Source organism: Mercenaria mercenaria, chromosome 5, assembly GCF_021730395.1.
Source record: "Mercenaria mercenaria strain notata chromosome 5, MADL_Memer_1, whole genome shotgun sequence".
Taxonomy (NCBI): domain Eukaryota; kingdom Metazoa; phylum Mollusca; class Bivalvia; order Venerida; family Veneridae; genus Mercenaria; species Mercenaria mercenaria.
Genome location: NC_069365.1, coordinates 96650252 through 96664811, shown reverse-complemented (window position 1 = coordinate 96664811; position 14560 = coordinate 96650252). Strand labels below are relative to the sequence as shown.

General features: G+C 33.8%; 1 protein-coding gene across 6 annotated transcripts in view; it reads right to left on the bottom strand.

Moving 5' to 3' along the window:
* The window catches only part of LOC123558007 (uncharacterized), a 44492-nt gene that overhangs the window by 4644 nt on the left and 25288 nt on the right, over positions 1-14560 (bottom strand). For 4 of the 6 annotated variants that reach the window (XM_053544389.1, XM_053544392.1, XM_053544388.1 and 1 more), the window contains 6 exons: positions 11842-11976; positions 11306-11668; positions 6867-7049; positions 6541-6675; positions 5897-6259; positions 2760-2918 (listed from right to left, as the gene is read on the bottom strand). In XM_053544389.1, the coding sequence (XP_053400364.1) occupies positions 2760-2918; positions 5897-6259; positions 6541-6675; positions 6867-7049; positions 11306-11668; positions 11842-11976 (1338 nt within the window). Of the gene's footprint in view, positions 1-829; positions 960-2759; positions 2919-5896; positions 6260-6540; positions 6676-6866; positions 7050-11305; positions 11669-11841; positions 11977-14560 lie in introns of all 6 variants that reach the window. The other 2 variants (XM_053544393.1, XM_053544390.1) reach the window with 2 other exon arrangements.

Below are 14560 nucleotides of genomic sequence, written 5' to 3'. Positions count from 1 at the left end.
TACTTTGAAACTATCGATTTGATTAAATTCAAATTATTATATACTGATTTTGTAGCTACATTTATTATATTCAAAATGGAACATCCGTCAATATTTTCAGTATAAACGAGTAAATTTCATATCACTTTTGTGACGTTACAAATGACACCACATCAACAAAGGACGTGGTGTCAAAATGTACATTTACGTCGATAGTTTTCAAATCTATTCAGTAGCCAAATGAGCAAAAAAGTGTATAATTTTGTAGATGAAAATTAATATGCAACAAAACGATGATAAGCTTTGCTTTGAGAAATATGCACTTGTTTTTGTGGTTTGATATTGCACCGGTTGTGTCGCGCAATATCTCCACTATAGAACTCGAGCATATTTATGGAAACAAATTTGATCATCTAGTAATATGCACTTGCAGAAAAGTATCCGATGTCAAGATAAGAGTATATTTTATCACTTGCAAAGTGTAATGTTGGCCGTAGAATTGTTTGATCCCACAGATGGCACTATTTGCCGCGTAGCGACTAGCACAAATGTGCATTAATTTTGTGACTATTTTTGGGATACCTTGTTGTCAGGAATCTACATGTACCTACAGTTGTTATGTTTTATTCATCTGAACTAATCCGTAAATAATGTATTAAATTTACATTAAAATATGTTACAATTTGGCAGAGATAAAACGAAAAACCTAGTGTGAATTTGAAAAATCGTTGAGTAGGTATTATGAAAAGATGGCGTTTGTGTACTGTCCAAAAATGCAATTATAAACAGGTCGAAAGATCAGCTCCCTTTAAAAAGGGATCACATAAATAGTTATAAGGATGCTCTTTACCTTGTTGGAATTTGCTTTCTGCACAAATTTCGTCATCTGTATATGTCTGCCATATTAGAATATTGATCTCCATATAGATTTGTTTTTTCAAAATTTTGTGCTGTATCAATGGCATTGCTATCGCCTTGATCTAAACATACGTATGAAAAATGTAACATTCTTTCACACTCCAATTTATATAACATTTTGTTTTATTTACATTGTTTTGTCTAACTTGTTGAAAGTAGAGTAAGTGTGAGGTTGGCATGCCCTAAAAGCGTTTAAACCACCAGTTTCCTTTATATAGGCGTTCCAAGGCGGTACCCCTATTTTCAACTGGTTTTCTGTCTGTCTGTTTTCCTCTTCCTCACTCATCCTATTGCCCCCCTTCTTTCCCTTGCATTTGCGATCCTTTTTGCATCCCTTCCCCTTTACTTTGAGTTCATTTTCGTGGCTTCCCTATATTCAGGCTGACGGAATCATACGGCGGTACACACTTGTTTTTTTCCTGCTTATATTTGTGCGTTTGTGTGATTGTGTGTCTAAGACGGTGCTCTACTTTTTTAATGTTATTTAGTTGAGTGTGGTTGTGTGTTTGATTTTGGTACATGTGTCTCTGCGCTGTTGTAGTTTACGTTGTAGTGTGACTGTTATTAAGGCACGTAGCATTACCTTGGTATATTCATCCTTGTTCTTCTTTCCCCTTCAAATTCCTCCCCCACCCCCACCATTTTACCACTTCCTCACCCTCTGCCTATATTTCACATAAAGTAATATATATTTGTTAGATGTTTGAAGCAACCCGTCTGTAATACAATTCCATTACAGCTTCTTTTTGTTGTGGGCCTACTTTGCAAATGCGTGGCTCTGAGGCTGTGTTTTAGGTGCTCTGTGATTCCGAGCAATCTACTCTTACCTATTATCTTTAATAGGATTTCCCATAGAAGACCAGCAATTATATATGTAAACAGTGTGCTATGTTTTTGCAGGACAAAAACAATTATGTGGCAACCGAGTTAATTTAATCCTGCAACCGTATGATATTTCGATATCAGAAATATAAAGTATGAATCACATGATGCATAATTAAACTCCTTTTGCTCGTGTTTGAAGCACTTCTTGCAAAGTTTACTGCTCTGTATAATAGATCATATCGAGTGGGAAGAACATTCTAATTGTCGGAAAATTCTAATCAAGGTTTAGTGTTGCCTCAAAATATGGCTTGCTTCTCTTCAAAGCAATACCTTTCATACGAATTGAACTTCGAAAAAGTTTAAAGTTAGAGTTTGTCATAAATACCGTATTTGATTGAATCTATTGCATGGAATCAAATATTTCCGTTCTTGGCTTCCCGTTCTTTGCGAAAATCTAATTTTTGATAGATATTTAAATATTCATGGAAAACACCGATTATAACCTTTTGACGATGAAAACGAAGGGTGCGGGTTCCTGGTGTAAATTTCAAACCTTACTTGGGGTGAAGAATTCAATTCTGTGAGGAAGCTATCCAGATAGCTGATACTATCCAGGTGCCCACTCGTGCCTGAATTGATGCCAACAGGGATAATTAGGGTCTTCCTCCGCCATATGACTAACAATTGTGTCAGTTTGACGTTAAGTACAATACATCTACCTCCTTACTATAATTTTATTCATTGACCTAGACACATATTTTGGATCAGGATTTATCAGTCATAAGCAAAACGAATTACATTACAATTTGCCTATCAGTAAAATTCTGAAAAGGAACGAATTCTTCTTTTCTGAATTATTATAATACTAGTATCTTTCGTTACATGTTTATAGCCTATCATTGCAAACTTTATATCATATAAATAATGAACGTCTTCCATCAAGGGTGTAAATATTTGTTTTATGGAAAATAAGTTTTTCTACAGCTTCAGCAGTCTGCAGGAAATGACTATTTATAATTGTTGATACATTCTTTTACCTTTTTGAAACTGCCTGTTTGTATAATTTCCATCTTGACTGCCCTCAAATGCATAAATTCTACATGTTTCTGACTTCTTGGGAGTTTGATATTCAGACACATCGCTTTCTTTATAATAAAATTGTGTGTCATCGTAGTAAGTGTCGACATCATTTTGACCTGAATAAAAAATATAAAAGAAAATGCTTTTATATGAAAGTGCTACATTTATCCTTTGATGTGGTACAATAACAACGATAAGCATTGATTCTTGAGTTGAAAACTGGAACTATTTCCCCTTATTATGCAGGATAGAAGGCATGCCCCAAATACTATAAAAGGGTAACTATTCACAAGTTCAGTAACACTTACCACTGCAAAAATAATTGCAGTGTCTCACCCACGAATTGGCTAGTACTAGTCCGTTACGTTCTGAATCAGTGTAAAATCTATGGTGACTAATTTATACAATTGTTCATTTCGTTCTGTCGCAGAGTCACAAAAATAAATGCTGTTAGCATGCCCTTCTGTACGTCATTTTACCAAACGTCACTCCTAAATGTCACTTTACCAAGGGTTGCCGCGTCGAACATCGCTCTGCGGAATTTCACCCTGCCGAAAGTCGCCCATCCGAACTTTCATTCGTCCAACATCGTTTTTTCATCATTAGATAGCAAAGGAGAATCATTGGATATGATTGATGGTCCTCTCTTTCCTTAATTTGTTATTCGGTCCGCTAATATCACTTGAAGCCGGATGAAAATCAAATACCTTGATAGCTCTTCTTTATTCCTCACAGTATATTTCTCGGTACGAAAAGCGTTTTTATGAAAGACGCATAATGTTACGATGCAAGTGATTAAACAAGGCAATCTAAAAGACAGCTATATCCTCCGCCACTGTTATAGATAGTGAATTAGTTGTTTGGAATGGGTTATAGCATTGACGTTGTTCAGTATATTTCATAGTCCATGTATGACGACATCAATGAATTTGCAAATCCTGTAAGGAGTTAAGGAGATACAGAGCGGACACAAAATGGAAGGCTCATTCCTTTGATCTTGAGTTTTGACCTTTACCTTGAGCCGACATGATGATTCATAAATTCACATTGTCTTGAATAGGTGATCATTTGACAAAAGTTTCATGAAAATCCTTTAAGGGGTTTAGGAGATACAGAGCGGATACAAAATGGAAGGTTCAGACCTATGACCTTGAGTTGTGACCATGACCTTGAGCAATATATGCCCTAAATTTGGAACAAATAAACTGTTGCAAGACTTGGTGTACGCATATTGCTAGTATTCTAAGACTTCCCATCGGCGTTTGTGTATGTATGTAACCTGCTTAAAGGAAAACATACATGTATTTGATTTCAATGTTCCTTCTCAAGGGAAGAAACGCTTTTGGTTGACATTTCACACTTGACTGGGCAGGTTATTGATAAAAGGGTAATGTCAAAGGCATCCAATTACCAGTTGGGCGCCGCTATCTTGAACTCGATCATATGCTTTACGAATAACCTCTATACAAAATTGCGCGCTTATGCATCTATAAGTCAGTCTATAAAGTGAAATGCAATTGAGTATTGCTTATGCGATAAAAGAATCATTTTGCTATTCAATATTGTGTAGTTTTAATGATTGCTCGAATTTCAAGCGAGTGATATAAATCCGTATAGAATACATTATTTTTTCATGTATATTTTCAAAATAGTGATCGAATTACATTTTTAATTAAGGTACCGCTTGTGTGCAACTACTCCTTAACTAAGCAAACTTTTGCATTTTATCTGACGAAGAAATAACAAGACATGTAATCCACAAGTTTAAACATTTCGTATAGTACCATATTAGACTTGTCGAGAACAAATAGAGGTTGGTATAAATGTAACCGTCATTTCGTGTCATAAAATCATACAGTTTCATGTCAAGTGACCATCTAATTTTGATATATTATCAATTGTAAAAGAAAACTTAAAAAGATCATGTTTTTTAGATCTTTGGCTTACTTGTCAAATCTTAGTCAAAAAGGCATTTTCCCTGTTTTCCCGTTCTTTGAAATATATGCTAGTAAGGTTCTTTATACCGAATGTTCATTAGCCGAATGCAATACTTTATTTAGCAAATATAGATGTTAAAAGCTGCCTTTGGGTTCAGGAGCAGCGATACCTCCATTTAGATATTAAGTTGATTTATTGGCAATTATCCTTTGAGTCTGTTTATTCATATGTCACTGGCCAATTTTGTAGTATTCATTGTCTGCAAAACCACTTCTATTTTTATATTCAAAGCAAATTTATTAAGCTGAATTGTGGCCCTTTGAAATAGTTTTTAGTACAAGCGTTTCGTACCGTATAGTATCTAAACTGTTTGACGTATGGCTTTGAAGCTTTGTTCATAGTGTCCATATATAGGCAAGACTAAATAACTACGACAAGGATTTTGGCTCTGTTATGGCCGTTTTTTTTCACACAGAAATAAGTTTAGTTTTGCTTACCATTTCATATTTTGTCTATTAGTTAAACTGTTTGATATATGGCTTTACATTTACATAATATCATCACACAGTAGAGATGCTTTTGAGAAAAGTGCATGTCTCCCAGAACTGTAACATTGAAAAATGTCTAGTTTCTCTCGATGGCTTTGATGAATGGACCCCATTGAAAAATGTCTAGTTTTTCTCGATGGCTGTGATGAACGGATCCAATCAGTAATTCAAGGGCCATAATTCAAAAGTGCCTACGAGGATTTGGCTAGTTATCGAACTTGGCCGAGGTCTCATGGTCAAACACATTTTGTTCAAGTTTGGTGAAGATCAGATGAGAAATGTTTGACTTAGAGTGCGGACAAGCTTTGTGACACACACACACGCACACGCACACGCACACACACACACACACACACACACACACAGACTGGTGTAAATCAATATGTCTCCCACACCATTGTGTGGTGGGAGACATAATTACCATATAGTGCAATACTACCACAAATACAGGGACATGTTTGTCTTTCCTATTTTCCTTCTTTATTCTGAAACTCTCAGGTAATACCTTGGCCCAATACTTAATCAAAATTGCAAATAGTCAAGCGCACTGCCAACAGACAGTACTTGTTGCTATATTTTTAATAAGAAAGTTAACAAAGTAAACTTACAAACATCTGTTTTCTTTGTCCTGTTGGTTTCTAACAAGTCGGGTATCTGTAAACAAATTGCGACGTCGTCCATGTTTGCTTCTTGAAGAGCCTCTATGAATAATTTATACCAGTTGCGATGCTTTTTGTGTATTCTGTCTAGCAGCATCATTGCTGCTGCAATATTACCATGGTTTGCATTCTCACGTTGGATATTTTCATTGTCACTGTCGCTTATCACATTTTTAGCCAGAAGATGTAGTAGAAGCTCGCGAGTGTTTATCATTTTGCAAAGCTTTGGCTTGATCTTTCTTATGTATTCTTCCTGGTACTCGTGACTGATAAACTTGTAGCCTCTAATGTTATCAACAATATATGTGTAACCTAAAATTATTTGCAAAAAAAATTGAGTAATTGTTTATTGTAAGTGAAATTTAAGATCAATGCAGAAGTACGTTGCTTTCATTGGTAATTGATAGATCCGAAAGAGAGGCTTTTGTAACCTAGAAAAGCATTATCCGATAAGTAACTATGAGTATATGTTTCTGTGACCACTTATTTAAAGGGCAAATGCTATACATAGAGGCTAATGATGCGAGTCTTTTCCTATAATTGGGTATTAATTTGAAGTGATTTCGAAGCGTAGTTAAACAAATGATGCTTACCATTTTCCACAAGAGCATCTATAAATTTCTGCCATTTTTCAAGTTCTTCACTTCTCTCCATTTCATCTAAGAGACTCAACACAGCCTTTTTTGGTGAATGATTTTTCATGTCTGCGTAGATATCGTCATGGTTTTCTGAAAAAGTGTACGCCTATAATAGACAGAATACAACTTGTTGTGATCAAATAATGGTTCATTTAGTACCGTACAGTGAAACATAAATAAAATTACATGTTATATTTTTCTTCTCATGCTTTCTTTTGTTACATTTATTTAACTGTACCTTTTAAACTGAATTTATCGTTTATGTATGACAGATTACTAACCTAGGAATGGCAAAGACGGTAGAATGTCCACGACAAGCAGATTTTGAACAATGAGTGGCTTAAAAATCTTCACCATTTCGGTAAATTCTGAACATTGACTTTTCTCTTCCTCTTTCGAAATATTCGGAGTAGGTAACGTCGATTGGCTGTTCATCGGGAGTTTCGAGCTGTTTTTCTTTACACCTTGCAAATATAATAAATGAAATGAGGTTTTTTACTACATATTAAAGGTTGATACAATGTATTTGAAACAGCCGTAAAAAAGAACGCCATCATGTATACGCAAAATTTTACGTTTAGGACAAGGGTTAAGTATATGAAAAAGAAAAACAAAATTATACGGAAAGCGTTGTGCTATATTACAACTGAACAGAAATCAAAACAGATTAATTATGCTACTAAAGAACTGACATTTTACTGACACATGAAAAAAAAACTCAAGATATTAGTCACAGTTTTAAAAGAGTTCAACGTTATCAATAAATACTATAGTTTTATAACTGTACATGCACTTTTCATATATTTGTGATTATGTCCGAGTCCTAAAATTGAAAATGAATACTTCACGGTTTTAGTTGTATTAATTATTTCTTTATTAGTGTGGAATATGTAATGTTTGACAGATTTCCATCAGCAATTAAATTGAAGGGATAAAACTATTGTAAAATACTGATTATTATCAAATCGACATGACAGCTCATTAACAGTTTTCATGGGGACTAACAAAAACTGCTATTTAGTGAACTCACGCATATTGTTAGGATATACATGTACTACCGTATACCCAGAATAAACGCCTCTTATAAACGTAATCCTCCTCCAGTTTGCGAGCCAAATCAAACCGCTTTTTCAAATTGTTAATATATGCATTACTACCCTATAAAACAGTCTATACGTGTACATCCAATTCTATTGGCAAACAAAATAAGTCAATATGTTTATGTACGACCATATATATTGCCAACATATACATACGAAATTGCTGTGGGTCCTTAAATAATTACTGTCTTTTGCAAAACGCATACGCAACTACAGAATAGAATTTCAGATTCCTGAATTATAATAATATCAATTAGATAAAACCATTTCTAGACAGTTCTTGATTTATGTCCCCTTTTTCACTTAGTTTTACCTATATATAAAATAGTAAATACTGAATAATTTTACTTTTTTATAACTTATTACACAGTGAATGAACATTTATTGTAACTTATTATGCAAAAACATGCTCCCTTGTTCTTTCATGTCCTATAAGAAGACACTGTTACACTTCCTGTGTCCAGGATATATTCGAGGAGTATATATTTAAGTTTAGTGGCATATTTCTTAAATACTGAAAATAGCGTAATATAGGAATATTGGTATATTTTATCCAGCGAGAGCCCTTGCGAGATTCAAGGTCACTTTCGGGGTTAAAAGTCATTAAAAGATTTGAAAATATTATCATTGATACTTGTCTCAAGGAAAGTTCTATTGAAACAAATAAGCTTTTTCAGTGCGATGTAGGAAAATATGCTAACCTACGTTTTTATAATGTAGTATTAGCTTGATCTTAATTAGAAAAAAAGTATTTTTGACATGACATTGTATTGGATGTCTGCAGATTGTATATATTATTTTTGAATAGAGAGAATGAAATTTTTAACGGAACTGCAGATTTTAAAACTTTGTAAATATGAAGAAAAAATATGTTCAAGTTAAAAGTCTGCGGTTCATTCGAAAATTTAAAATGCTATGGAGTGGATATTTCAGTAATATTTATATTATAAAGCTTTAACTATGCTTTTAGTTTAACATTGTAGGATTTTGTTTTCGTTGGTATATTTATTTCATTAAATATTATTGGAAAATCTTAGTTTGAAGTTTTACCTTCTGGCAACATTCATAAGCAAAATAGTTTTTTTTTTATATAAAATCAACTTTGCTCAATGCTTCATTTGGGAAATAAATTTTATTTTTATTTGCCAACAAAGCACACAGAATAAAATCTTCCATTCTATCATGTTCGAATTACACCAGGAAGGGATACTAATCAGGAATATTTTAGGCGTTAATGGACGGAGTAAACTAGAATAGCCAAAGTAGGTCATTTTGCGAAACGTTACCTGTTACAGAAAAACACTGCTGGTAAATGTGAATACATTGAATACATTTTGTACCGTGCTGAAATTACTATTATATCAAAAAGCTACTAACTAGCTATTTTAAAGACGGATCCGGGAGTTACAAGTGAGCATCTTTTTGCACATTCATCTTCATGTTACAAAAAGCTGTTATATTGTTTAAAATGCGGATAGTTTAGCAGAACACAGTAAATTAATCATTTTTTTCAATATATATTTATAGATATAATAAACAATTCGACTTTAATGAGCCTGATATGAGTTGCCTAATAAGTGATAAGGTTTATAGTGAAACAATTGCAAATAGCGGACATTGTCTCCAGTATTTTAAATAATTCAATAATCGCAATGTTTTTATGGTATTAATGCATTGTTCATGGAGTTGTTATCAGATGGGAAGATTGAAGGTGTTTCAGGAGTAAAGCACATTGACAGAATGTGTACTGAATAATAAAAGTTTAAAAGGGACGTAATTAAATGCTATATATCTCTGAAACTAGCAAGGCGACCTATAGATTTTGTAACATTTTGTAATGATATATATGTTGATCTATATGTAATAGTTATAGTATGTGTGAGAGTGTGTTACCAGGATATATCAGAGCTAGGGGTACATCGAGGGTATTTTTCTCTGCACATATCGTCGAGGCCGGTAGGCCGAGACAGATATGTGAAGAGAAAAATAACGAGATGTACCCCTAGCTCTGATATATCCTCGTAACACACGAGCATTACATATTATAACTGTTTTATCGCATAGTTTATCATTAAAATTTATATATTATTTTCATTTAAATTTGTTTATTATTGTTTTTACTATTTTGATTCCCTTTCTGTGCCTTGCTGACTGAAACACTAAAACTTCTGTTTTAGAAAATGTGTTCTCCAGATAAAAGTACCCGACAAATTTCTGCATTGGTTTTAAATCTTTGCATTTCATTGGCCAGACATATTGTAAAACTTGTTGTTTTGTTTGTAAAAAAAAAATCAAAGAAAAAGAAACATTTGAGAAATCTCAGAATTTCATATATTTCATGTATTTCTGAATTTGGCAATAACTATCAAGTTTTTGAAATATTCTAGTTTATTTATTCTTTTACTTTATAAATGTAGGTGTTTGTGACAATTCTTTCTCTGTGAACTTTAAATTGGAGCTAAAATCATCTTTTCTTTGAAAGGAAAAAATTATACTCCCTTGATAGGACCTCAATAGAGAAAAAGTGTTCCGATATATATCGGAACAGTTTTACTGTGCTGATATATATCGGAACACTTTTTTTCTTATGAAACTCCATAGAGATTTCCGTGTTGATATATATCGCAACAGTTTTGTAAGATATCAGCACAGTTTTGTAGTAATAATGTGTGTTACTATGTATAACATGCTGCAAAGATCAAAGGAAAATTGCCGCACTATGCGATAAATACAAGAAAAATGTACATTTCTCCGCACTAGGATTTTTTATTTATGAAAGCATTTATATTTTAGCTGGAATAACCGATACAGTTACGGTTATTCAAGATTTTACACGTAGACCACGTGCGTCGGAATTTAAATTTTAGTAAATAACATAGCGGTATTTTCAAATATCTTGGAATATTATTACTTGACTTTTCTGTTATAAAGTATAATACATTTGTTTCGCCCCTTTTTTGTTAAATGCTAAATAGTGGTGTTCTAAAAATTATTTTATTATATCTTAAAGGACGTACAAGCAAATTCTCTGTGTTACAAGCAAAATTCTCTGTGCTATAACTTTTTCCAGGATACGTCTTTAATTTAAATCGATAAAGCTGTCGAAAGCATCTACAATCCGAAAAAGGTACTTGAAACACATGTCCTTTTGGCACTATTCCGAATATTTCCAAAAGTTTATTTGAATAAGTTCGATAGTTGAATGTCTACATTTATTTGCATTGCTAGGATACATGCACAAGTTCCATACAGATGCTATATTATCAAATTTGCTTAATTAGAATGATACTTTGCGGTTAGTATTTTGTTTCAAGTGGTTCAGTTCTAACGTTGGTAATTCTTTATTCATGAGATTTTCTCACTCTAAGTTTTTTTTTCTTCTACTAGTATATTAAAAATGTCTAAATGTACGGCGGTCAGTTAAACATTTTCTCAATGAAGAGTTCTACTTGTATTTGCACATGAAATTAGCTGACTGAAATAATGTATTAAATATATCAAGAGGCACTATCAAACTTCAAACCGTTTGAATAGTGTATACGCATCAAGAGCCGGTATTCCAATTACATGATTATATTTCTTTCCTTTTTATTAGAAATCAAACAACCAAGTTAACTTACAAATATCTGTACCATTTGACCTTCTGCTTTCTAACAGTTCAGGTATGTTTAGACAAACTGCGACGTCGTCCATGTTTGCTTCTTGAAGAGCTTCAATAAATAACTTGTACCAGTTGCGATGCTTTTGATTTAATTTACCCAGCAGTTCAGCTGCTGCTGCAAAATTACCGTGGTTTACAATTTCTCGTAGAATAATTTCATTGTCACTGTTGCTTATAAGACGTTTATCCAGAAGATGTGGAAGAAGCTTCTGTGTCTTTATCATTTTGCCAATTTTTGGTTTGAGCTTTCTGATGTATTCTGTCTGATATTCAGGACTGATAAACTTGTAGCCTCTAATGTTGTCAACAATGTATGTGTATCCTAAAATCAAATATGTGTTAACTAATTTGGGAAATGTATTGCGTTAGTGGACAATATTTTTTAGTAATATTACTGACTCAGATATTAATGAGGTAAGCAAAACAAACTACTGTCTGCAACTGAATATTAATTACTGATTTTATTCGAAGCGAAGTTGCACAAATAATGTTTACCATTGGCGCTAAGAGCATCTATGAATTTTTGCCATTTTCCAAGTTCTTCGCTTCTCTCTAAATCATCTAAGAGGCTCACAACAAGATCTTTTGGTGAATATATTCTCATTTGTGCATAAATATCGTCGTGATTGTCTGTAAAATACCAATGCATATAACAGAAAAAATAACCTTTGATATGTTCATATTAATACAGAATGTAAATGGCGATTTAGATCATTAACGAAAATCAAATTACTGAAGTACTGAAAGGTTTGAGAAATTTGTTGAAGGACGACAATAAGACAACAAAAGCAACTGGGATGAAAACTGTGCGCGAATGACAGGCATTTCAAACAAAAGGTCCTGAGTAAGGAAACGTACTATCTTTAAGTCGATTCCCGTATTAAATTTTATAAAAACAAATGAACACCTTCTTCCACCTAAGCCCAAGTTTACTTTAAGAAATTAAGACATCTGAAAAAGGAGATCCAAGATTTCATTCAAAGGGGGTTTCGTTTTGAGGAGGCTACGTTTTTGGTGCGTGGCATTCCCTGTTTGATATTTTTCTTTGTTTTTTAGTTCCAGCAGACAAGGCGGCTGACAATATTATCATCATTTGACGCCTACATTATATTTATGTTTTACAAAACGAACTAAATAGTACTAAAGCTTATACAATGAGTACTTTTGTTGAACAACATTTGATGACTAATCACATCACTGAAGTTTCTAATTTGAAAGTTCGTATAGATGACAAATTAAACTTCAAACAATGTTACTGGATTCCAAAATTACACAAACAACCATATAAAACTCATTTTATCGCTAATTGAAGCTCTTGTACCGCTACAAATATTTCCAGGTTATTAACATCATGCCTTACTGCTGTAAAAACCCACCTGAAAAGATATTGTGACAAAGTATAAGACAACTCTGGTAAAAACTTGTTTTGGTCGGTAAAACATTCTGGCGAAATCTTGGATAAATTTAGAATTAATAATGGCGAAATCTTGGATAAATTTAGAATTAATAATTACAAGATGTTTCAGTCAGTACATACGATTGTTTCTACTTTTTATACCATTTTACTACATAACTTAATAAATGAAAAACTAACTGCCTTAATTCAAAAGATTTTTGCCAGGGAAAATGCTAATACTCTCGCTTGCAATTTCGATAAAGCATGTTTTACTAGTTGCATTGTAAAAAAATATACTATGTTGACCTGTGACGACGTTTGTAAAGCCCCTTCCTTTTTATTTAACATTATTTACATCAGGTTTGAGAATGCAATTTTCAGACAAGTAATTGGTATTCCCATGGGAACAAATTGTGCATCCCTTGTCGCAGATTTGTTTTTATATTGTTATGAAAGAGATTTTATTTTGAGCCTTTCTCCAGATACACAGGCAGACATTATTACTGCATTTAATAGCGCATCACGCTTTCTAGATGATATACTTTATATAGATAATCCGTTTTTTGCTCAGTTGGTGGATACTATTTATCCTCGGGAGCAGCAGTTAAATAAAACTAATAACTCGGATATTACTGCTTCATTTCTAGATTTACATCTCTCTATTTACGACAGTTTTATTCATACCAAAATTTATGACAAGAGCTGGGATGATTTTAATTTTAGTAGTGTAAATCCCCCCCCCCCCCCACCACCTTTGGATGGGGATGTACCCCCAGGCAGCATCTTATGGGATATATATTTCTCAGTTAATTCGGTTTGCAAGAGCGTGTAGTCATGTTGAGGATTTCAATGAACGTAATCAATATATTACACATAAGCGTCTTCGACTGGGCTACCGTTATTATAAATTACGTAAATACTTTGCTAAATTGTACTATCGTAATTCAGACTTGGTTTTAAAATATAATAGCAATTTAAATTTCTGCGGGAAGGTATATCAAAACCCGTTTTTATGGGAATGTGGTTTACAAACTTCGTAGGATTTTGGGCCATGGTAATTTTCCAATTGTATTTAGTGAAGTCATTAAACGTTTTATTAAAAGAGATTATGACCCAACTGTTTTGAGAAACACTGCATGTTTGGTGTTCAATCCTTTCACAGTTGGACGCTACGCTTTCCTCTTCGATTGTGTCTGACGGAACGGGTGGTGGACTCTATGATAGGTAGTTCTTAAATCCCACCAGGACTGAGCTATTTTGATTTCTGTCTTCTGGCCTGTTTCGTCGGACCCTTAAGGGTGTTCCCTTGTTGCTCTGTCTTCTGCAAAGGCATTGAGTACATGCGTTGTAGGCTCTTAAGGATTATATAAGTGAGACTATGTGCACCATAAACCAGTTTCAGCTCTCCAGGGGTGGTTTTGCCACTGACCGTTCCAAGGCGGTGTCCCATTGTGTTCCTTTATTTGTTTGTTTTTTCCCTGTGTGTCTACTTGGTCTGTCTGAGAAACAATGCAGCATCCCCCCGCCAAATCCCTAATTGTTAGTGCAATGGCAAATAAATAAGTAATTTACGAAGCTGACATCAACGATCCGCGTTTCGGTTCGGCCCAGTCTTAAAATACACGAACCGAAACCTCTAACTGGCCAGTTTTAAATCGGAACGTGAGAGATATTAATATAACCGGGAGCGATGCCAAGCGCCATCCGACCTGTACAAAGCATGACATTCTAGTTTTCTGGAATAACCACTTCTTTACTACTTTTGGACGTCAGGTGCCAAATACAAGGACATAATTTTGCAAAAGAAGAACTTATAAA